General features: G+C 46.0%; 1 protein-coding gene across 11 annotated transcripts in view; it reads left to right on the top strand.

Moving 5' to 3' along the window:
* Nucleotides 1–22,694, top strand: part of OSBP2 (oxysterol binding protein 2) — a 159,597-nt gene that overhangs the window by 86,190 nt on the left and 50,713 nt on the right. For all 11 annotated transcript variants that reach the window (XM_083717116.1, XM_083717119.1, XM_083717120.1 and 8 more), the window contains one exon: nt 14,278–14,528. In XM_083717116.1, coding sequence (XP_083573242.1) covers nt 14,278–14,528 — 251 coding nt within the window. The remainder of the gene's footprint in view (nt 1–14,277; nt 14,529–22,694) is intronic.

A 22,694-nucleotide genomic window follows, 5' to 3' on the forward strand; every position in this document is an offset into this window, starting at 1 on the left:
GGCGCAACGGGACACCGTGATGGAAACCAGAGCGCATGGAAACGCCGTTTACCTGCTGGAGCGGTACCTATTTATTTAGTTGCACTGGCATGCTTTCGAACTGCTAGGTTGGCAGGAGCTGGGACAGAGCAACGGGAGTTCACTCCATTGTGGGGATTTGAACCGCCAACCTTCTGATTGGGAAGCCCTAGAAGCTCAGTGGTTTAGACCACAACGCCACCCATGTCCCTGTAAGAACAGGATGCTGGATTAGATAGGCCATTGGCCTCTTCTAATGTTCCTATCTTGATGTTTGGCACTGACTGCATAGATTTAAAGCATATCCTTACACCCCCCCCCCCTAATCCTGGGAGTTCTAGTTTAAGGGGGCTGGGAATGATAACTCTGTGAGGGGTAAACTACAGTTCCCAGAATTCAGGTGGGGAATGCTTTCAGTGTGTGGCGTGTACACAGCCATGGAGCTGGATGTCCTGAAAGGCAGCCTTTTCCATCCTTGCACCCTCTAGATTCTGAGGACTGCAGTTCCCATAAACATGGCTAGGCTGGTTGCAGGTCCCATCAGCCCCAACCAGCACAGCCATGCTGATGGGAACTATAGCCCAAAGAATTTGGAGGGCACCAGGTTGGAGAAGCCTAATGCAAGGTTATCTCTGATTTGAAATTCTGAAAGCAAATCCACATGTGTGTGTTTATTTCCCAAACATCACTCATGTGAGTCACCTCTGCTTTTCCTTGCCACCCCGTTGTCAGATACCCCTGCTGGTTAGTGGCACTCTGCTGGCAGCTCTGATTTGCAAGGACAAGAAATGTGCAGGTGTTGTGCGCTCTCTTGTAAGTGTCACTTATTTTTGAGCATGATAAAACAGTGGTTAATATAGTAGTTGCTGAAAAAACCCGAGCTAAACCCCAAACTGTGTTACTACTTAGCTCTGTTTATCCTTCTCCATCTGTCTGTCCTGTCTGTTTAGATCAACTTGTTCGGCATTGAGAAGCCCTTCGGAAATGCATCAGTTTGTTTGAGGGCTGCTTCTTTTTACTGTTGGGTGATTAATGGAAATCCATGTGGCCCATTGCATTAACCACCCAGAGTGCCTTGTTACTTAGGCCTTCATTTTTCTTGCAGATAGAGAACCACAAGAGAGTTTGGTCTTTCGCTTTCTGCATGATCTCAGAGTAAAAGGAACTATTCCAGACAGAATTCAAGACCAGCTTCGATCTAATGAAATCTGAAAAGCCCTGATGGTTAACACTGCTAAAAATTAGGAGCTGGATCTGTTATCTTTTTTTGCAACTACTGAATATCTTACTGTTCTCACAAGCCCTTTAAGTCGAGCTCTTTCCCAATCTGCATCTGAATTGTTTTAAAGGTGTTATTCATATGTTTTTACTTTTTTAATCACTTGTTGTTTGCTTGACTGGGCTCCTTCGGGAGGAAGGATGGGAATATTAATTTAATCAAATTAAAAGAAAAAACTGTAAGCCACTTGGAGGTGCAGAAAAATGGGGCAGAAATAAATTAGCAGGCTGTTGTTTCCGTTCCCCTGTGAGCACAGGAACCCTGCAGGATCAGGCCAGTGGCTCATTTGGTCCATCACCCTGTTCTCCCAGGGGCCAGCCAGATGCAGCTGGATAGCACATTTGGTTAGAGCGTGGTGTTGATAATGCCAGGGTCGGAGGTTCAATCCCTCTAAAGGACAGCTGCATATTCCTGCGTTGCAGGGGTTTGGACTAAATGATCTGCAGGGTCTCTTCCAACTCTGTGGTTCTACGATCCTTTGCAACCTGCAAGCAAGACCTGAGTGCGAGAGCCCTCCCCACCTCCTGCAGTTTCCAGCAGCTGGGATTCAGAATCATTACTGTCTTTTGACTGTGAAGGCATTAATGGCATGGCCTTACCCTCCATAATACAGAAGTGCCACAGCTCAAAGGGAGGGGAAATGTCACAGTGATTAGAGCACCTGCTCTGCATGCCAAAGGTCCCAGCTGCATCTCCGGGTTAGGAGCCCTTTCCTGAGACCCTGAGGAGCTGCTGCCAGTCAGTGTAGACCAGGCATCCCCAAACTTGGCCCTCCAGTTGTTTTGGAACTACAACTCCTATCATCCCTAGCTAACAGGACCAGTGGTCAGGGATGATGGGAATTGTAGTCCCAAAACATCTGGAGGGCCAAGTTTGGGGATGCCTGGTGCCTAGATAGTACTGAGCTAGATGGACGCAACCATGTCACAGTACAGTGGTACCTCGGTTCTCAAACTTAATCCTTTCTGGAAGTCCAAAACCAAAGCGTTCCAAAACCAAGGCACGCATTTCCCATAGAAAGCAATGCAAAACAGATTAATCCGTTCCAGACTTTTAAAAACAACCCCTAAAACAGCAATTTAACATGAATTTTACTATCTAACAAAACCATTGATCCATAAAATGAAAGCAGTAATTAATGTACTGTACTATAAAATAAATAAGACAGTATTGTAGATGATAAAAATTAGAATTATTTTTTTTCTTACATGCACTGATGATAGTCATTGTTTATGGGGGGGTTTTATGCATTTCCACAGTCACACAATCAATCAATCAATCAATCAATCAGTAGCTGAACTCGGTTCCACAAAGTCACAAAAACAAATTAACCGAAAAAGCCTCAAAAACAAAAATGCAAAATAAATAGCAAAAGCAAAAGTGCCAAATACAGTGGCACCTTTGTTCCTGAACTTAATCCATTCCGGAAATCCGTTTGACTTCCAAAATGTTCGAAAACCAAGGTGCGGCTTCTGATTGGTGCAGGCACCCCGGAAATAATAGCCGACAACTGCATTGGACATTTGGCTTCCGAAAAACGCTCGCAAACTGGAACACTTGCTTCCAGGTTGTCTGTGTTTGGGAACCAAGGCGATTGAGAACCAAGGTACCACTGTGTAAGGCAGCTTCCTACGTTCCCCAGAAACGCAGAAGCCATGTGGGAGAGGGGCAGGATCACGTGGGAAGAATTTTGCCCACTGCTACACCAGACTTCAGGGGCCATGGGTGGTGCTGTGGGTTAAACCACAGAGCCTAGGACTTGCCGATCAGAAGGTCGGCGGTTCAAATCCCCACAATGGGGTGAGCTCCCATTGCTTGGTCCCTGCTCCTGCCAACCTAGCAGTTCGAAAGCACGTCAAAGTGCAAGTAGATAAATAGGTACCACTCCGGCGGGAAGGTAAACAGTGTTTCCATGTGCTGCTCTGGTTTGCCAGAAGCGGCTTAGTCATGCTGGCCACATGACCCGTAAGCTGTACGCTGGCTCCCTCGGCCAATAAAGCGAGATGAGCGTTGCAACCCCAGAGTCGGCCATGACAGGGCCTAATGGTCAGGGGTCCCTTTACCTTTACTTACACCAGACATCCTGTCCAGACTTCCTAATAGAGGCATCTTTCAGTGTGACCCTGTTCCCTGCCATAGGCCTTTGCACCTTTACCAGGGCAGCTTGCTACGAAGCCAGAGGAGCAATGCCACTGCTTCTGTGAAACCAACCCGAATGGAGCATCCCTTCCAAACCCAGAAGTTTCATATTACGACATCAGTTGAAATTGCTCCAGCAAATTTGGTGCCTGGTGTTTCTTGACACACTTGGCAACCATTTCAGAACTGGAGGGCGTGTGTGTGCACAGAGGTGTGTTTTTCATTCGTTTTCAGTTCTTTAAGATTTAGTCACGTTCTGGAGATTTTTTTGTCATAATAATAGCAGCAGCAGCTGCCTATGCCGGTGGCTTGTTTTCACCATAGAAAGAAATAAAGGCTTCCTCTCTGAAATCATACTGTAAACTTGTTTTTCCCTTTGTTGCCGTGCTTTAAAAGGAATTCATAGGTTGAATGTCTGTAATGACAGCCCTTGGAATATAAAAGAGTAGAAGCTTGGGGAGAAATTGTAGTGTTGAGCATCGAGAAAGCAGATTAGGGGTTTGTGGGTGGGGTAGGGAGAAGCAAATCCTGATGTTTCGAACTGCCTGTTGGTTAAAGCTATCTCTAAGGAAATAGAATGTCCACAAGCCCTTCAAAGCAGACAGAAGCATTTTGACCGACAGCCTTTCCACTGAGCAGGGCTCACAAAGTTGTTGTTGTTTTTAATTACTGCAAAGCGTTGCTGATGCACCTGCAAATTCCATATTCTTTCATAAGGCACCTTCTGTTGAGCCTCTGAGCTTGGGGAGCAGTGTTTGGTAGCTCAGAGTTCCTGCAAGCTGCAGCTGTTATGTAAGCCTCCCTGTTAAAAGGACTTTGTCCTCATTTGAACTAGCCGAGACTGAGCAAGCTGGCACTGTTGGGGTCCCAGTGCCAAGGCTGTCCTCTTCTTTGGGCTGCTCATTATGCCCATGGAGTCGGCAGCAACAAAAATGGAAATGCTTAGTGTGTTGGGGTGGTTTTTTTTTGGGAGGGGGGAGAAGGTCAGGAGCTAACTTCCAATCCTTCTCCAAAAGGCAGCTATAGAAAACCTGGAAAACTGGGCATCCATTTTAAAATTTCTGAATGAAACATTAGTTTCATCATCATTTGATCTGCCCCATGTTGGGCAAAAGCTTCCTGCGTTTTGCAGGGAGCTGGACTCTATGACCCTCGCAGTCCCATCTCACTCTACAGTTCTATGATTACTGAAGTTGTGTTCCTGTATTGGGCTTTTGTTTCTGAATTCTTCAGCGACACACTTTTTGTCTGTGTGGTAAGCATGAGATCTGAGGGTTAAACCACAGAGCCTAGGACTTGTCGATCAGAAGGTCAGCGGTTCAAATCCCCACAACGGGGTGAGCTCCCGTTAATCGGTCCCTGCTCCTGCCAACCTAGCAGTTTGAAAGCACGCCAAAGTGAAAGTAGATAAATAGGTACCACTCTGGTGGGAAGGTAAACAGAGTTTCCGTGTGCTTCTCTGGTTCGCCAGAAGCGGCTTAGTCATGCTGGCCACGTGACCTAGAAGCTGTCTGCGGACAAACACCGGCTCCCTCGGCCTATAAAGTGAGATGAGCGCCGCAACCCCAGAGTTGGTCACAACTGGACCTAATGGTCAGGGGTCCCTTTAACTTTTTAAGCATGAGATCTACATACCATCAGTATTAGAGTCACAGAGTCATAGAATTGTAGAGTTGGAAGGGACCCCGAGGATCATCTAGTCCAACCCCCTGCAATGCAGGAATATCCAGCTGTCCCACACGGGGATCGAACCTGCAACCTTGATGTTCTATTATTATTAGTCCAAAACAATAACAAGTAACACCCAGAGTGTCTCTTGCAACAGCAAGACAACCTATTTAGCAAGATGTTATACATCGGGATAACTGGAAGCATTTCAGAAGAACACCAGCGGCTTTTGTCTTCTGCATTTTGTTTTGTTTGTCGTTGCTGTTTTCATATTGATGCCCTCTTTCCCCCTGGGCATGGTTTGGCATTGCAGGAATAAATCTGTTAAAATTTTCCCCCAAGAACGGAGCACATTTAATTTCTCCTCAAACCCATCCCATTGCCTGGAAACACTTTTTGCTGATGGTTTAACTTCAGATCTGTAAATGTAACACAGAGAGCATAATCTTAGTTATTTCTTTCTTATATTGCTTTCCTTCTTTGTCTCAAGGACTGTGCTTGGATGTATCATCTTGATAGCATCCTTGTGAGGTAGGCTGTGTAAATCTCTGTCCAAACCTTCCTGTTAAACTTCATGGTAGAACTGGCAAGTAGAACAGGCCTTTTCATTGATGGCTTGTGGAATACTTTCTCCTGGGAGGTAGGGCTGGCGTCATTTTTATATTTAGACACCAGGCAATAACTGCTTTTTACCTGGGCTTTTGGTCCTTAATTTGAAGGGTTTCAGTGGCCTTTTTTATTAGGTCAGGATCCTATAAGTGCTGTATTTTATTTGTATAGGTGTGTTTTTAAAAGGTTTTATTAGATGCTGTATTTGGTTTTAATGTTTACATCGTGTTTGTAAGACGCTTTGGGTCACACTTGTGGGGAAAACAACTAATAAATATTAATAAATGAATTGGGCTGTGATCTCCAGTTTCGGAGGCTATCTGAAAGTGTGTTAGACTGTGGTAAAAACAAAACACTAATTATGCTGAGGAGAAGAAGGAGGAGGAGGAGGAGGAGGAGGAGGAGAAATGTCTGAGGGTGTTTCTACACAGCAGTTTATTATGGACTCTTTGCTGCTTATGCATGCATAAAGCATTTGCACTGATGTGCAGAGAAATGTTTGATCCTCGGAGGAGTCATTAAAACCCTTCCCAGTAGGAAACTGCATTCTCATTTAACTTTCTGCTATGCTATACCTTGTTTGCTGGCACCAGACAAGAGAACGAGAGGCTGTTTGCAAGGCGAATGTATCCCCTTAATTGGAACTTTTTCAGAACAGCTGCACCTTACCTTTCTACCACCCAGGGCTGTCTAATGAATCTCATACCTCCTGAAGCTTGTTTCATTTCCCTTCTCATCTGGGTCTACTCCTCCAATCAGTGGGCACTCATCTGCCTCCATGACTTTTCCCCAGTGAAGCTGTGGTTCTGTTTTTAGCTTTGCCTTTTCTTTAAAAGTGTGTGTTTTGAGTGTGTTTACATATACATCAAAACATTTTGCAAAGGTACAATTGCTGCAGAACTACATCTTGATATTCAGATGGAACTCTGGGGTCTTTTTTCGTCTGAAATCCTACTATCTTGTTCGATGGAGAATAGTGGTCCAGCACAGCCTTCCCATCGCTGTGTTGCGATGAGGGCTAGCATAGTGTGGAAGTGACAGGATGAACCAAGAAGTCTCTGATTCCAACTTTGCTTCTGTAATGTAGCCAGCAGGTAACATTAGGCAAGCTGGTCTCTTGGAGCCACCCCCTCAGCTGGCAGTCATCCCAAAGAATATAATACTGGCCTTCTTTACAGAGCATTGTTGCTTAGTTGTGTCCGACTCTTTGTGACCCCATGGACCAGAGCACGCCAGGCACTCCTGTCTTCCACTGCCTCCTGCAGTTTGGTCAAACTCATGCTGGTAGCTTTGAGAACACTATCCAACCATCTCGTCCTCTGCAGTCCCCTTCTCCTTGTGCCCTCCATCTTTCCCAACATCAGGGTCTTTTCCAGGGAGTCTTCTCTTCTCATGAGGTGGCCAAAGTATTGGAGCCTCTGCTTCACGATCTGTCCTTCCAGTGAGCACTCAGGGCTGATTTCCTTCAGAATGGATAGGTTTGATCTTCTTGCAGTCCATGGGACTCTCAAGAGTCTCCTCCAGCACCATAATTCTAAAGCATAAATTCTTTGGCAATCAGCCTTCTTTATGGTCCAGCTCTCACTTCCATACAACACTACTGGGAAAACCATAGCTTTAACTATACAGACCTTTGTTGGCAAGGTGATGTCTCTGCTTTTTAAGATGCTGTCTAGGTTTGTCATTGCTTTTCTCCCAAGAAGCAGGCATCTTTTAATTTTGTGACTGCTGTCACCATCTGCAGTGATCATGGAGCCCAAGAAAGTAAAATCTCCCACTGCCTCCTTTTCTTCCCCTTCTATTTGCCAGGAGGTGATGGGCCCAGCGGCCATGATCTTTGTTTTTTTGACGTTGAGCTTCAGACCATATTTTGCGCTCTCCTCTTTCACCCTCATTAAAAGGTTCTTTAATTCCTCCTCACTTTCTGCCATCAAGGTTGTGTCATCTGCATATCTGAGGTTGTTGATATTTCTTCCGGCAATCTTAATTCCGGCTAGGGATTCATCCAGCCCAGCCTTTTGCATGATGAATTCTGCATATAGGTTAAATGAGCAGGGAGACAATATACAGCCTTGCCGTACTCCTTTCCCAATTTTGAACCAATCAGTTCTTCCATATCCAGTTCTATGAAGAGCTTTTCTGCTGGATCAGGCCAATGGGGGCCCATCGAGTTCAGCATTCTCTTCCATTTAGGTTTGCACAATTAAAATGAATTCAAGCGCTCCGTCCCCCTAGCACAACAAATCACTTTACAAAAAGAAACAGGTGGGGGCTTCTGTCATTGAGTGTGGAATGAATGAACGATTGAAGGAAAGATGTGCAAACACAGCAAATCAGGATGAATGCTCATTGTCTTTTTTTGTGTGTGTATGCCGCCTTTCCACACTTCAAATCATGCTCAAGGCAACTGACAGCATGAAAAAATACGTAACTGCAGCCTAACAAAAGTAGTCATAAACAATAAATAAAACATCCAAAAAGTACACAGTCAAATGGAAATATTTCCACAGAAATCATAATAAAGATACAAAATATAATACCAGTAACAGCAACAAAACCCCCTAAGCAATACCCCACTATATTCACCCCACAAACCAATCAGAAAAAATGCTCACTGCAGACCAGATATAGTCTAACCTCCACATAAGCATCGTGCAACAAATCAGTACGAATGCTCAATAAATAGGTTGCCTGGAAGAGCCCTCGTTTCTCTCACGGAGGCTGCGCATGATGCAGTGAGAGAAAACCAGTGTGGTTTGGATCTGGGAGACCAGGGTTCAAATCCCCCTCAGCCATGAGGTTCACTGGGTGACCTTGATCCAGTAACTCAGCCTGAGAGGATAAAATGGGTTTTGGGGGAGAATTCACATACGCCACCTTGAGCTCCTTGGCGGAAAGGAATGCAAGAAGCAAGCAAACAAATCTTTAGTGTCCTGGTGGCTAGATTCACGATAAAGGCTTGTAGGGCTTTGATCACACAGGGAGGCTGTTGTTGCATTTAAAACAAAAACACAACTTCATAACAACCGCAGCTTGGATTCCTTTGTTGTGCATTCGGTGGCGTCACTGCCACAGAAGCTGGAAGCGCTGGAGCCTCTTCCCTCCTTCCCTCTTTGTCCTTCTCTGTCTTCTTGTAAACATAAAGTGTCCTCAGCTGCTGCTGCTTCTGTCTGCCACCCTTCCCTTCTAGAGGGGCAGAGGTTTGGCCTTGGCGCTGCAAACTGTAACGTGAGCGTCATGGCAGCCCAGCCATTTGCCTGTGTCCTTGTGCCAGCCACCGTCCCTGGCCACCTCAAGCCTGACTAATTGGCCTTCTTGACAACCTTTTCAAGGTTGGCTTTTTCATTCCGTCTTCGTTCCTTCATGGGAGCAGAGGCCAGGATTGGAGGCCTGCCTTTCCCCCCTCTCCACCTCTGAAGTCATCTCACCTTCTGTCTTTAATTACTTCTGAACACAGAGCATCTGCCTCTGTGTCCTCTGGGCACAGGGATGGATTTGACTATGAGATTGGTTTGTACTATTTGCAGCGCATAGACACATATGCACATGCTCTTCCCGGCGTGCATATGCACACACTCTGTACCTTGTGGTGATGCTCTGTTTCCTTCAGTTACGAAAAGTAGGCACCTCCCAAACTGCTCTCAAGGGGAAGGCCAAATAATAATAATAATAATAATAATAATAATAATAATAATAATTTATTTATACCCCGCCCATGTGGCTGAGCTTCCCCAGCCACTCTGGGCGGCTTCCAACAAAATATTAAAATACAGTAATGCATCAAACATTAAAAGCTTCCCTAAACAGGGCTGCCTTCAGATGTCTTTTAAAAGTCTGGTAGTTGTTGTTCTCTTTGACATCCGGTGGGAGGGCGTTCCACAGGGCGGGTGCCACCACCGAGAAGGCCCTCTGCCTGGTTCTCTATAACCTGGCTTCTCGCAGTGAGGGAACCGCCAGAAGGCCCTCGGCGCTGGACCTCAGTGTCCGGGCAAAATGATGGGGGTGAATACGCTCCTTCAGATATACTGGACCGAGGCCGTTGAGGGCTTTAAAGGTCAGCACCAACACTTTGAATTGTGCTCTGAAACGTACTGTTAGTTAAAACTGTGGGCCTCACTCCCACAGGAAGCAGCAATGGCCACCAGCATAGATGACTTTAAAAGAGAATTGGACAAATTCATGGAAGAAAGGGTCATTGATGGTTCTGTTCTGCCCCTATGGTCAGAGGCGCCAATGCTTCTGGATCCCAGTTGCTGGAAACCACAGGAGAGGAGAGTTACTCTTGTTCTCAGATCCTGCTTGAATGTTTCCCACAGGCATTTGCTTGGCCACCATGAAAACATTTTGCTACTGGTGCAGGTCCAATTGCGTTTAGGTTTCTGGGTGCTAAATTGGCAACCACAAACCTTAGTTCACAGTTCACAGACCTTTTCCATTTTCACTGTGTGTGTTTCTCCTCCTTGCATTCTGAGACAAGCGAATTCTTCTAAGAGCAAGCTACAGCCAAGCAATTTAGTTGAGATCACAGAATCGTAGCATCAGAAGGGGTCTGTAACCTAGATTTAAGGTGCACCTAGCTTATGTATCTTGAGTTTCCAGCCCTGAGTGTTAGTTCACGTGTTTTGGCAGGGAAGGTTACTGTAATTGGCAAAATGTGTGACTGAAATGTTAAATATATTAAGTTGACGACGTACATGATTCATTTTTTATATATATTTTCCAACCTTGGAAGAAGAAAAAAATGAGCCTAGACGTTCCGTTGTGGCGACCACAACCTCAGTTTAAGGTTGTTGTTGTTTAGTTGTTTCGTCGTGTCCGACTCTTCGTGACCCCCTGGACCAGAGCACGCCAGGCACTCCTGTCTTCCACTGCCTCCCGCAGTTTGGTCAAACTTATGTTACTAGCTTCGAGAACCCTGTCCAGCCATCTCGTCCTCTGTCATCCCCTTCTCCTTGTGCCCTCCATCTTTCCCAGCATCAGGGTCTTTTCCAGGGAGTCTTCTCTTCTCATGAGGTGGCCAAAGTATTGGAGCCTCAGCTTCAGGATCTATCCTTCCAGTGAGCACTCAGGGCTGATTTCCTTGAGAATGGATAGGTTTGGTCTTCTTGCAGTCCATGGGACTCTCAAGAGTCTCCTCCAGCACAGTTTAAGGTACCACTTGGCAAATAGCTTACACATCTGCGTTTCCTACACTGAAAGTTGATTCTCGACCATTGAGCCATAGCTCTAACCCAATTGGTTCTGCATGAGCAGATTTCTGCAGATGATGTTGGTGGGTGTCTGCACTCTGTCTGCAGCTGGCAAAGCAGTTTCTTTAGTTGTTGGCAAACTGTTTAATTGCTGGGACCTTAATTAGTTTTCCCTGAGATGTCCGTCTTCTCCTCAGCTCAAAAAAAAAGCAAAAAAAAAAAAAAAAAGCATGGTTTGAGCTCCTTCTGCTTCTCAATTCAGTCCATAAATGGATTTTTGAAATAGAAGCATCAGAGATGCGCGCACACACGCACACACACACACACGCCTTACTCATTTGGATAATGCGCTAATTCTATCAGTGTGTGTATTCCGGAAAGCAAAAAGGCATAAGTGACTGCCTTGCAGCTGATGATATTTCCAGATGGGTCCTTGATCCTGGAAAAAACAACAACTACCTGCCTCTGGTCTGAATGCTGTGACATTTCGGACACATGTTCCATGCACCCTCCAGCCCAGCCTGCCCTATGCTAATAAAGGCTAAAGCCACACAAGCTTGCAGCAGCTGGTGCTGTTAGCTGAGCTTCCATAAGTAAAGCATGGAGAACCTTTCTCAGTCTGAGGGCCGCATTCCTTTCTGGGCAGGTTTCCGAGGGCCGCATGCCAGTAATTGGCAGGGTGAGAAGCAAAGGTTGTTGGAGCAATGGATGGAAATTCCACTTTTCCACAGTGGTCTTATTTCTACACACACCTCTCTCTATCCTCCATCCCAGCGTTCGAAATTAGCCAGGCGCATTTTGCACCTGACTTTCGATCACTTGTGACCGAGTAAAGATGCCTTTGCCTACTACTACTACTACTACTACTATATTATTTATACCTCGCCCATCTGGCTGAGTTTCCCCAGCCACTCTAGGTGGCTTCCAATCAAGTGTTAAAAACTACAGCATTAAATATTAAAAACTTCCCTAAACAGGGCTGCCTTCAGATGTCTTTTAAAGATAGAATAGCTGCTTATTTCCTTCACATTTGAAGGGAGGGCGTTCCACAGGGCGGGCGCTACTACCGAGAAAGCCCTCTGCCTGGTTCCCTGTAACTTGGCTTCTCGCAGTGACGGAACCGCCAGGAGGCCCTTGGCTGGATCTCAGTGTCCAGGCTGAATGGTGGGGGTGGAGACGCTCCTTCAGGTATACAGGACCGAGGCCGTTTAGGGCTTTAAAGGTCAGCACCAACACTTTGAATTGTACTCGGAAATGTACCGGGAGCCAATGCAGATCTCTCAGGACCGGTGTTATGTGGTCCCGGCAGCCACATCTCCACCATCTGGGGATCATTGGATCTGGACTGTTTTCACACACTTATACCCCATCCTGTAGAATTCTATCAGTCATATTTTATCCGCACAATCAGAATGAATTTCTGGATCCAGATTGCTTTTTCTGAGCAACCTGAGCAGGAGCAGTCACTATTAAGAAAAAGAGGTCGGAATAGGCCAATAGATATGTGGACTGTCCCTGGATCAAATGACTTTTCTTCTTTAAGTTCTCCAGGCTCTTGACCTAGCTCAAGGTTGTCATCTGAACTAGCCAGATGTTTAACTGATAATCAATCACAGTCTGGCCATCTTTTGAACAATAAGACTTTGTATCCACCTTGCCCCCAGATGGAAACTAGACGTTCCATTTTGGTGACAGCAACCTTGATTGAAGGACCCATTTGGCGCCTAACTTACTTATATGAGTTTCTAACACTGCGGAAAGCAAGAAACTTTTCCAAAGTTCAAGGACATATTCCAGCCAAGCAAAAAAACACCCAGGAGGGGTACAAAGCAGGGTCAGCAGGGATGTGGCCCTTGGGAGTCGCGAGGGCCAAATAACAGGAATTGGAGGCCACATTCTGGAGGCCCCGGGTTGATATTTTTCACCCCTGCATTGGCACTTAAAGATGTTATTGTCCACATTTCCTGATTCCCTTTTGGGGTTCTGCTCTGTTACTTCGCTGTTGTTAAATACTGGGCTTTTCAGCTTGTTTCCGCAACCCTTGAGCGAGAAGAAAACCAGTAGTCCCTTCTGGAACAATAAGCTGAACATCAGTCTAACTAAGCCGGTTCTGCCTTGAAAGCACTTGAATGTGTATTTCCAGACTAGGGGAGGAATTCAGCATCACGCTCTTCCGATCATTTCATCAGTGGAAGCATTTCTGCTGGTCAGATGGAACAATCCTCCTCCTTGCCTCCCAGAGTGCTGTTCTGGGGGTTCCCCTGGCTCTCCAGAGAGGATTTGGGGATCCCCTGTTGCACCAGCAGGAGCCTTTGCATTGACATCTGCTTTCCTACTGGGCTGGTTGGATCCAGGCCTTGCAGTTTTAAAAGTTAGGCTGGGCATTGGAGACAGGTAGAATCACAGAAACATAGCGCTGGGAGGGATCATGAGGGTCGTGCAGTCCAACGCCCCTGCAAAGCAGGAATCTTTTTGCCCAACGTGGGGCTTGAACCCACATCCCCGAGAGTAACAGCCTCATGCTCTTACCAACTGAGCTATCCTTTCTTCTGGCTGATACAGGGGGGCTGCCATTACTAAGGGGCTGCAGTACTCCTTAGTGCAGTTGACCCCAGCTTGAAGTCAGCTCCTCTTGGATCAGAGCTTGAAAGCAAGCCACGCCCCCAAAGGAAGAAAACAGGCCACATGACAACATGTCAGGTGATGGACAGGTGGGGGAACCCAGGATCTGGCCTGCTGAGTGGAAGAGATTCCCTGCCCTGTCTTAGAGAATAAAGCTGTCGACAGCTACCAGCCACTGTGGCTGTGCTTTCATGGCCAGAGGCAGTAATGCTTCTGAGTACCAGTTGCTGGAAACTGCAGGAGGGGAGAGGGCTCTTGTGTTCGGATCCTGCTAACAGGCTTTCCATTGGGGCATTTGGTTGGCCACTGTGAGAGCAGGATGCTGGACTAGATGGGCCACTGAAGGAGGTGCTGGTTCCTCTGGCCTGATTCAGTCTACAATGTAGATGTTGACAGTAGTCCGTTGTCCTAAACACAATTATTTAGAAGTAAGTTCCCTTGAAAACCAATGGGGCTTTCTTTTCCAAGCCATATGTTTCTGGATTTACAGTTGCTGGAGAGAAGGAATAAAATAAAATAAAATCTCTGCACAGAGGGGAATCGTTCAGGAGAAAATCAGTGTGTTCTCTGGGCTGTGACTTTTCCCAACCTAAGGACAGTCGGAGATTTGCCGCCTTGTGCAAACAGAGGTCTTGCTTCACTTCTCGCTGCACAAACCATCGCTCTGTTTTCGTTGCAGTCCGGCCGGTAACCATGGAAACCATTTTGTCTTCCCCTCCCTCCTTTTCCCTCTTTTGCCGTTCCCCTCTACAGATGACTCTGGCGATGAGGAGCCAGCCTCGCAGTCTGACAAGAGCGAACTGCACGGCACTCTGAAAAGCCTCTCGAGTAAGCTGGAGGATCTCAGCACTTGCAACGACCTCATCGCCAAGCATGGGGCAGCTCTCCAGAGGTCCCTGAGTGAACTGGAGAACCTCAAGCTGCCCGCCGAGAGCGGGGAGAAGATCAAGGCGGTCAACGAGAGAGCCACCCTCTTCAGGATCACCTCCAATGCTATGATAAATGTAAGTGGAGCACAGGTCCTGGCTGTAGAGGCTGGTGGCAGGTGCACAACGCCTCTCCTACCTAACACAGGATTTCAGCAGGCAGGCAGTGGTAGCAGTAGGCAGGTAAGTGTCATAGGAACCTGCAAGGATGGACATGCTCACAAGACGCCTTCTGCAGCCTGGACGTGTAAATTTTAATTCTCTTCCACTTCGAGCTCTCGGAAGATCTCAGCCTCGAATATGAAACGCCAGGATTCCATTCCCCGATTTGCCGTGTTTCTCATCTGAGTAGTCTAGGTTTACCTGTGAAAAGTGAAGCCTTGAGCACATCTTGAGTTGTCTCTTCTATCGAAGTCCCTGGTAGTGTTTGATACAGTTCAAGGTCAGATGTATTGCTGTGGTTTGCTGTTTGCAAGACTAGGTTGTGAGGGTCTGGTTTAATATTAGTATGGCTTTATTTTTATTTTTTTAATCTGTTTCGTTTCTGTGTGCTGCCCTGGGATCCTGTGGATGTAGGGTGGAATGAATAAATCAAAAAAGGTGTCCACACAATCTATAGTAATAGCTGAAAGAGCATATGAGATACGCTGGCAAATTGCACTGTTTGTTAAAAGTACCAGAAGACTGGTGAATTTTTGACTTTGTGGTGCTAAATTTTCTAAGGGCTCTTAAGCTAAATGTTGTTTATTTGAGAATGTCAGTTCCTTTCTTGGTCTTCCTTGCCTGTTGCTACCAGTTAGACATGCCTAAGAGGACTGGGCCCTGGCTGACGTAGGGGTTGTTGCTGGGGGACAACGTTTATTACAGAATAAGATTTAGTGTCTTTGCCGTTACTTGGATTGCGTTTCTGTACTTCTGTTACTAGGCCTCCATATCAGTTATTATCGGATTGTTTAACCTTACTGTATTTTTTATTCATATGAAAAATCTGCTTGGGCTATTGATATTCATATGGCTTTCTTTGCCAACTTGCTAGCCATCACAAAAAAAATAATAATTCTTGAAATGCTGCTGTAGTTTGTTACGTAAACTTTCCTAGCAATGTTGTCAGCAGCTTTGAACATGGTTTAACCATGAGACAGAGGAGGGGAAATGAACCGATGAGGACACCAAGTTGCTGGAGACTTCAAATTGCAGGTGTTTGAAGCTGCCAACATCCCATGCCACAATCTTCCTGGTTCTGATTCTGGAAGGGGCATCATGTACCACTGCCAGCTGTGAAAAACCCAAGCTCCACCAAGATCTGTTGTGGGGCAACTAATTGCCGTGGGAATTGCTAGGGCAGTGGTAACCAACATGGTGCCCTCCACCCCCAGCCAGCATGGCCAGTTGTCAGGAATGATGGGACTTGTAGTCCAACGCATCTGGAGGGGCCACCACATGGACCGTCCCTGCACTAGGGCAGGCATCCCCAAACTCGGCCCTCCAGATGTTTTGGCACTACAACTCCCATGATCCCTAGCTAACAGGACCAATGGTCAGGGATGATGGGAATTGTAGTCCCAAAACATCTGGAGGGCCAAGTTTGGGGGTGCCTGCATTAGGCGTCTCTGCACCAGTCTCCCCACCACCACTTTCTCCCCTGTGGTGGTGGAGAGTCAAATCTTGCTGATGCTTGGACCTGATCATTTCTTACGTGGGTTTGCTGACTCACAGCAACACTGGGGACTGCTTTATGCAGAGTCATTGGTCCATCTAGCTCATTGTCGCCTGCGTTGACTCTCTAGGGCAGCGGTTCTCCACCTGTGGGTCCCCAGGTGTTGTTGGACTACAACTCCCATCATCCCTGAGCTCTGGCCTTGCTAGCTAGAGGTGAGGGAAGTTGTAGTTCAACAACATCTGGGGACCCACAGGTTGAGAAAGGCTGCTCTAGGGTTTCAGATAGGGGTTTCTCCCAGCCCTTACCTGGGGTTGCACCTGTGACCTTCTGCATGCAAGGCAAATGCTTTGCCACTGAGCTTTGACCCCCACCTCTTCATCGGAAGCTGTGGAAAAAGTCAGACCATTTGTCCGTCTAGCTCAGTATTGTCTACATTGACTGGAAGTGGCTCTCCAGGGTTTCGGACAAGGGACTTCCCTGTCCTACCTGGAGATGCCACAATCTGTGACCTGCATGCAAAGCAGAGGCCCTGGCGCTGAGATACAGCCCTCCTTTTGCCTTGTGCTTGTCTCTAACCTCCTTCGCCCTGCTGTTCTCACTGCCTTCTTATTCCATTCCATGTCTCAATGCTTTCCTCACAAATCAGAACCGATTCAGCCGGCCTTTTTTTGCTTCCAATTAGCAGAATTGGTACTGGGACTCTGAAGGGCTGGAGTTCAGCTGAAACGTCAATACTTTCTTATTCTGCTCAGACCCCAGTTTTAAAAAAAGAAAGAGGAACAAAGAGTTTTCTTCCTCCGAAAGGCATGTCAGAGATGTGAGTGGGCTGGCTTGGTCTATCTGGGATGGGCTAGTTTTGCTCCGATCAACTTGGGAGACCATGCAGACGTTCAGAGGCTGGCACTGCAAGGGAGAAGAGGCTTCTTAACTCTAAAACAGACTTGCTGTGAGTGGGGTTGTGTGTGAGAGAAGGGGGAGGGAGAGGCGTGTTTCATTAATGCAAAGTCCTCTGTGCTTTATTCCTGCCCCGCATTCGTGATCCAATTATGCAAATACCGCAAAGAAGAGATTTGAAAAATCGGAAGTAAAAAGGGCCATGCATCCTAAGATAACTCAGCTGTAATTTCTGGATTAAGTTTGTAACCGAGAGCAGAATTTGGATCGCTTTATTCCACCCCCACCGAAAACGATGGCCAGTGCAGCTCAGCTTTGTACATGGACTTCATTTGTGAGGCATGTAGCAAACTTCTAATGCCAGGCTGGGCAGATTTCATGTTTACAGGATCAACTCTGTTGGTTGTTTTTTATTTTTAAAAAACCCCACTAGAATCCCAATAATCTACTAACCAAAGGCTAGTGCAAAATATATATACTTAGAATTAAATTCTTTCTAAACCCAGGAATATTCCCAAAACAGAGAGCTATAAAAAACCGATCCACTTCTGCATACTCCAAACTTTCTTCATTTCAGCAGAATAAAAATTAGGGTGGGGGAGTCATTTTTGTCACTGCTATTGTTAAACATTTCGGAGTCAGCAGTCCTTGCCGAATCTACTGCAAATCACTCAGAGATCTGCCTGCAGGTCCAGACCTGTCTTCTTTCCCTCCTGATGACTTAATTAGGATAATCTTGATTAGAAAACGCAAATGTAGTTAGGCCGTTGGCAGATGCACCCCAGGTCTTTGTGTATGCTGCAGCAATCTTGTAAAAAACAATGTGTTGCGATGTCTGTCCACTAATCCATCACAGCGGTAGCGAAGTAGCTCATGTTAATTGGTTAGCTGTGTAAAAGTCTTGATGCTTCTCTGAGCATCAAAGGCCCAAAGCGCTGTGGTAGATTTAAAACAAAAACAAAACCCTACCTGGTTTTCAGAAAATGGAATATATAAAGCCTCTCTTCTCACCTGCATTTCCACAACCCTCTACCTATTAGCCATGCCCAGTTATTCCAGTTTCCCGAAGCTACTGATTTTGTAATGGAATTCTTTCCAGAAGAATCAGCGTTGTTCCCTTTCAGAGTGACGTATTCAGAGTTTTTTGCCACCTGCTTCGTCCTGAGAAAGGGCCTATTCTCTCACAGATGTCAACGCATAAAATCCTGGCATATTTATTTTAATCCTTTATTTCTAATATCTTTATGCTCCCTACCAGGGTGACACTCCCCCCCCCCCGAAGGTGGCTCAACATAACATGATTAAAAATGCAATATTATTCTTTTTATTTATTCATTTATGTACTGCCAACTCATATAAGATAAATCTATCTATCTCAATGTGGTGTACAGAATCTCAATTAAAACCAAAACAGCAGAAAAACAAAGCATAATAAATTGAAGACGTAGAAAAATGGGTCATCTTACAAGAAGGTTATAAAAACAAATAAATCATTTTCAGCAGGCTCTCTGAGAGGCTTGCATACAACCAAACTTATGACAAAAAGATGGTGCAGTTTAAAACTGTAATCTAACACACATTACAGAACAGCATAACAGATTGATAAAACAGTGACAGCACCCATTTTAACAATGAAGACACATTTTTAAATGTCAAGGGTCAAAGAGCAGCTGTGAAGCATTATACTGTCTGGAGTTTTATACCTTTTCACTGTAAAGTTTGCTCTAGAGTGGATCTACACACAGGAATAAGCCGCTATAAATAAGTCAGAAATTAAATCGTTAAAAAAAATGCCATGGAAAATCAGTTAGAATTTTTTTTTTTGCTCTCTGCCGCCATCTGGTGCTGGATGTTTATAATACATGCATAATGATTTTTCTTGTGATATTTTTCTTCCCCATACTCCTTTCCAGTTTTCAGTTGCAGCTTCTCAAAACTTTGGTTGCACAGAGATTGCCAGGATGTTTATATAAAAGAAATAGACTCATTCATTTAACGTTGGAGCAACATTAATGGGGGGTGGGGAGGCAAGTAAGCGCACCTCTTGGCCAATGCAGAGATTCCCTACTTCTAGAGCACAAAATAGTGATCGAAAGGGAATCATTGTAATCTTCATAAACATACTTGGGATTACGGTATAAATCAGGGTTTCTCAGACTTCTGAGTTGATTGACCCCTTGATGAGCTCATAAAGTTGTCACTGACCCCATTCTAAATTCTTGAGAATGTAAATGACATAAAAGTCAAGAAATATGAACACGTGATCAACTTTTATGAATCATCAGTTACCTTTACTAGGAATCACGACATGTCAAAAATTAATATATACATGAAGCAAAAGTGCACCTGTATACCCTCCTTTTTTAAAAAGCAAAAAAGCAGCATGGTCTGGGAATGCTGCGATCTTGCGGAATTGCCTTATTAAATACAGGGGTTCCTCATTGGCAATGGGGGAAAGTGCGCTCTGTACATGCCCGTGTGCTTCATTTTTGAGGCTTTTTTGCACTATACATTGTAAACTACCTTTCCACCCTTAAGAGAAGAAGAAGAAGAAGAAGAGTTTGGATTTGATATCCCTGAAGGAGTCTCAAAGCGGCTAACATTCTCCTTTCCCTTCCTCCCCCACAACAAACACTCTGTGAGGTGAGTGGGGCTGAGAGACTTCAGAGAAGTGTGACTGGCCCAAGGTCACCCAGCAGCTGCATGTGGAGGAGCGGAGACGCGAACCCGGTTCACCAGATTACGAGTCTACCGCTCTTAACCACCACACCACACTGGCTCAGAGCCTTTCCTCACCCCCTTTCAGCCCCATAGTCTTTATTCACAGTCCCATCAACCTCCCCGGGGGTCATCACCAGCCGCTTTAGGAAACCCTGGTCTAAATTAAGCAGAAGAAGTTAAGCGCTACTGGACCGAGCCCAAGAGCTGCAGAGGAGAAGCAGGAGCCGCCGAGATGGAAATAAGTGGCAATCTGGTGCAGAGGTGGCGTGGGAAGTGTTTGCCAATACGGAGGAACCGATGTAAAGGGTAAATTACACAGAGGATTCCAAAAAGCCCAGAAAAATCCCCTTGGGTGGCTTTGTAGGTAGAAGGCATGCGGAGACGTTGCTGGATCGTGGCAGATGAGGCCAGCTTGGAAGTTTGTTGCAAAGGCTTATCAAAAGTGCTGTGGGTGGTGCTAGAAATAGATTTTGGGGTGGAGTGAATTACTCTGCTGCTGCAGACAGCAGCAGAGTGGGCAGGAGGGTTGTGGATTGTACGTGTCCTGGGGGGGGCAGTTTCTGTGCCCCCCTTACACCCCCCCCCACCAGAAGGGTTTGCTTTTGTGTTACGTTGACTGGGTTTCGTAGCTCTTGTGCGTGTGGAGATGAATTCACAGGTAAAAAAATTGTACCAGCAAAGTAGGGTTTTCTGGAAAATATTGAATGGGAAATCCCCCCCCCCCTCAAATTCTGTTTGTTTGTTGCAGTGAGGGAACCTTCTGGCAGTTCCCTCCCTGTGAGAAGTGAGGTTACAGGTAACCAGACAGAGGGCCTTCTCGGTGGTGGCGCCTGCCCTGTGGAATGCCCTCCCACCAGATGTCAAGGAAATAAACAACTATCTGGCTTTTATAAGACATCTGAAGGCAGCCCTGTTTAGGGAAGCTTTTGATGTTTGATGTTTTATCATGTTTTTAATATTCTGTTGGGAATCGCCCAGAGTGGCTGGGAAGGCCCAGCCAGATGGGCGGGGTATAAATAATAAATTGTTGTTGTTGTTGTTGTTGTTTGTTTGTTGCCCTCACTGGAACCCTCACATCACTAGTAACATGTCTTTGGGAGTAATTTGCATAGGGTACTTTGTGTTGGGAAAATGTTCTGGAGTGTGTGGTACTTGGAGACATTTGCTGCTTTGGATATTGCTGCTGATACTGACATGTAGCCATTGATAGCCTCACCCTGCATGAATTTGCCCGATCCCCTTTTTTTAAAGCAGCGCAAGCTGATGGCCGTCACTACATCTTACGGTGGCAAATACTATAGTCTTGAAAATGTGCTTTGTGAAGATATACAGTCATACCTCGGGTTACAGACACTTCAGGTTGCGTGTTTTCAAGTTGTGTACCACGTCGAACCTGGAAGTACCGGAACGGGTTACTTCCAGGTTTCGTGGCATGCGCAGAAGCGCTAAATCATGCTTTGTGCAGAACCGCCGAATCACGACTCGTGTGTGCTCAGACGCGGCTCTGCAGGTTGCAAACGTGCCTCCCGCACGGATCACGTTCGCAACCTGAGCGCCCACTGTACTTAATTTTGCCTCTTCCGTAACTACACGATTCCGTTTCATCAAATAACCCTGAATATTGAATTGAATAATATGGGAGGAGAAGGGAAATATCTTCCAATCCACCTCCTCTGTAGCATGCAAAATTCTTCATTTCTCTACAGTGCTTTTTTTTTCTCTAGAAAAAGAGGTACCGGTACTCATCATGAAGTTGTCACACTTTTTAGCAATAACCAAAAGAGAGAGAGATGCACTGGTGCTGCATACACTTGAGTACCCCCTGGAGAAAAGCGCCTCAGAGTCCTCTATCATGTCCTTCTTTATGCCCCTGCTTTTCTAAACTAGAAAAAGTGGCCCATATGCCTACCCAAGTCCTGATTCTTGTACAGCCCTGTACATCTTGGGACCAAGATACCTCAAAGATCGCCTCGCCCCATATATAGCCGACCAATCACTGTGCTTTGCTGGTGAGCGCCTCCTGCAGATCCCGGACTCAGCTACATTAGTAAAGAAAAAGTGTTTAAAAAGCATTATAACACTTTGACACCAGGTGGCCCTGCAGAGTTCCGTCTTTCTCCAATGTAATTTCCCATTATGAGGTTTGCAACACGTTTTCCAGAAATGGTTTTTAAAAAAATGTGTGTCTAGATCCAGCCACCGTCTTATTGGGAGGTCCATTCCACACAATTCAGGAATCAGGCTTTTAGTGTTGTGGCACCTGCCCCTTGGAATTCCTTCCCCTTAAATATTAGGCCGGCACCATCTCAGTTGTCTTTTCGGAACCTACCGAAGACCTTCCTCTTCCAGCAAGCCTCTCCAGTCGCGAGCTTTTCCAAAGCGCATCTATATTGGATGTCAGGGAACTGCCATCAGCTCAGAGGGGAGAGATGGAAGGGCAGTTGTGTTATAGGGAGCCTCCGAAAATCTTGCGAAGCAGTTCCTCTTCCAGCGAGGAGGAAAGCCCTACCTCCAGTGGAGAAGAGGTGCAGGGACCAGGGGATGCTAGGGAGAGCTCAGCACCGAGCCTCAGCAAACCGGAGAGGCGGGAAGTACGCCCTTGCCAGCGCCCATTCTGCGCAGTAGGCTTCGGCGCAGGGAGGGGCGGAAAAGGCTGGGGGTGACGTGACTTTTATGCTGGGGGAGGTACAAAGACCGACCACTCCCAGATTCTGCTAGTGATTGAGCCAGACATGAACTTACGACACTCTTCACTGTAAATAGTTCGCTCCAAGAATAAAGCCTGGAAAAGACAGGTCGGATTCTTGCCTGTATACTCTCGAGCAACCACACTAGCATCTGACATAGGAATTGTTTTGAAGACATTTTACTGTTTTATCCCTTGTCGCTTGCTGCCCTGGGCTCTTTTAGGAAGAAGAAGAGAAGAGTTTTGGATTTGATATCCTGCCTTTCACTCCCTTTAAGGAGTC

This window comes from Podarcis gaigeae, assembly GCF_964106915.1.
Source record: "Podarcis gaigeae genome assembly, chromosome: 16".
Classification (NCBI taxonomy): Eukaryota; Metazoa; Chordata; class Lepidosauria; order Squamata; family Lacertidae; genus Podarcis; species Podarcis gaigeae.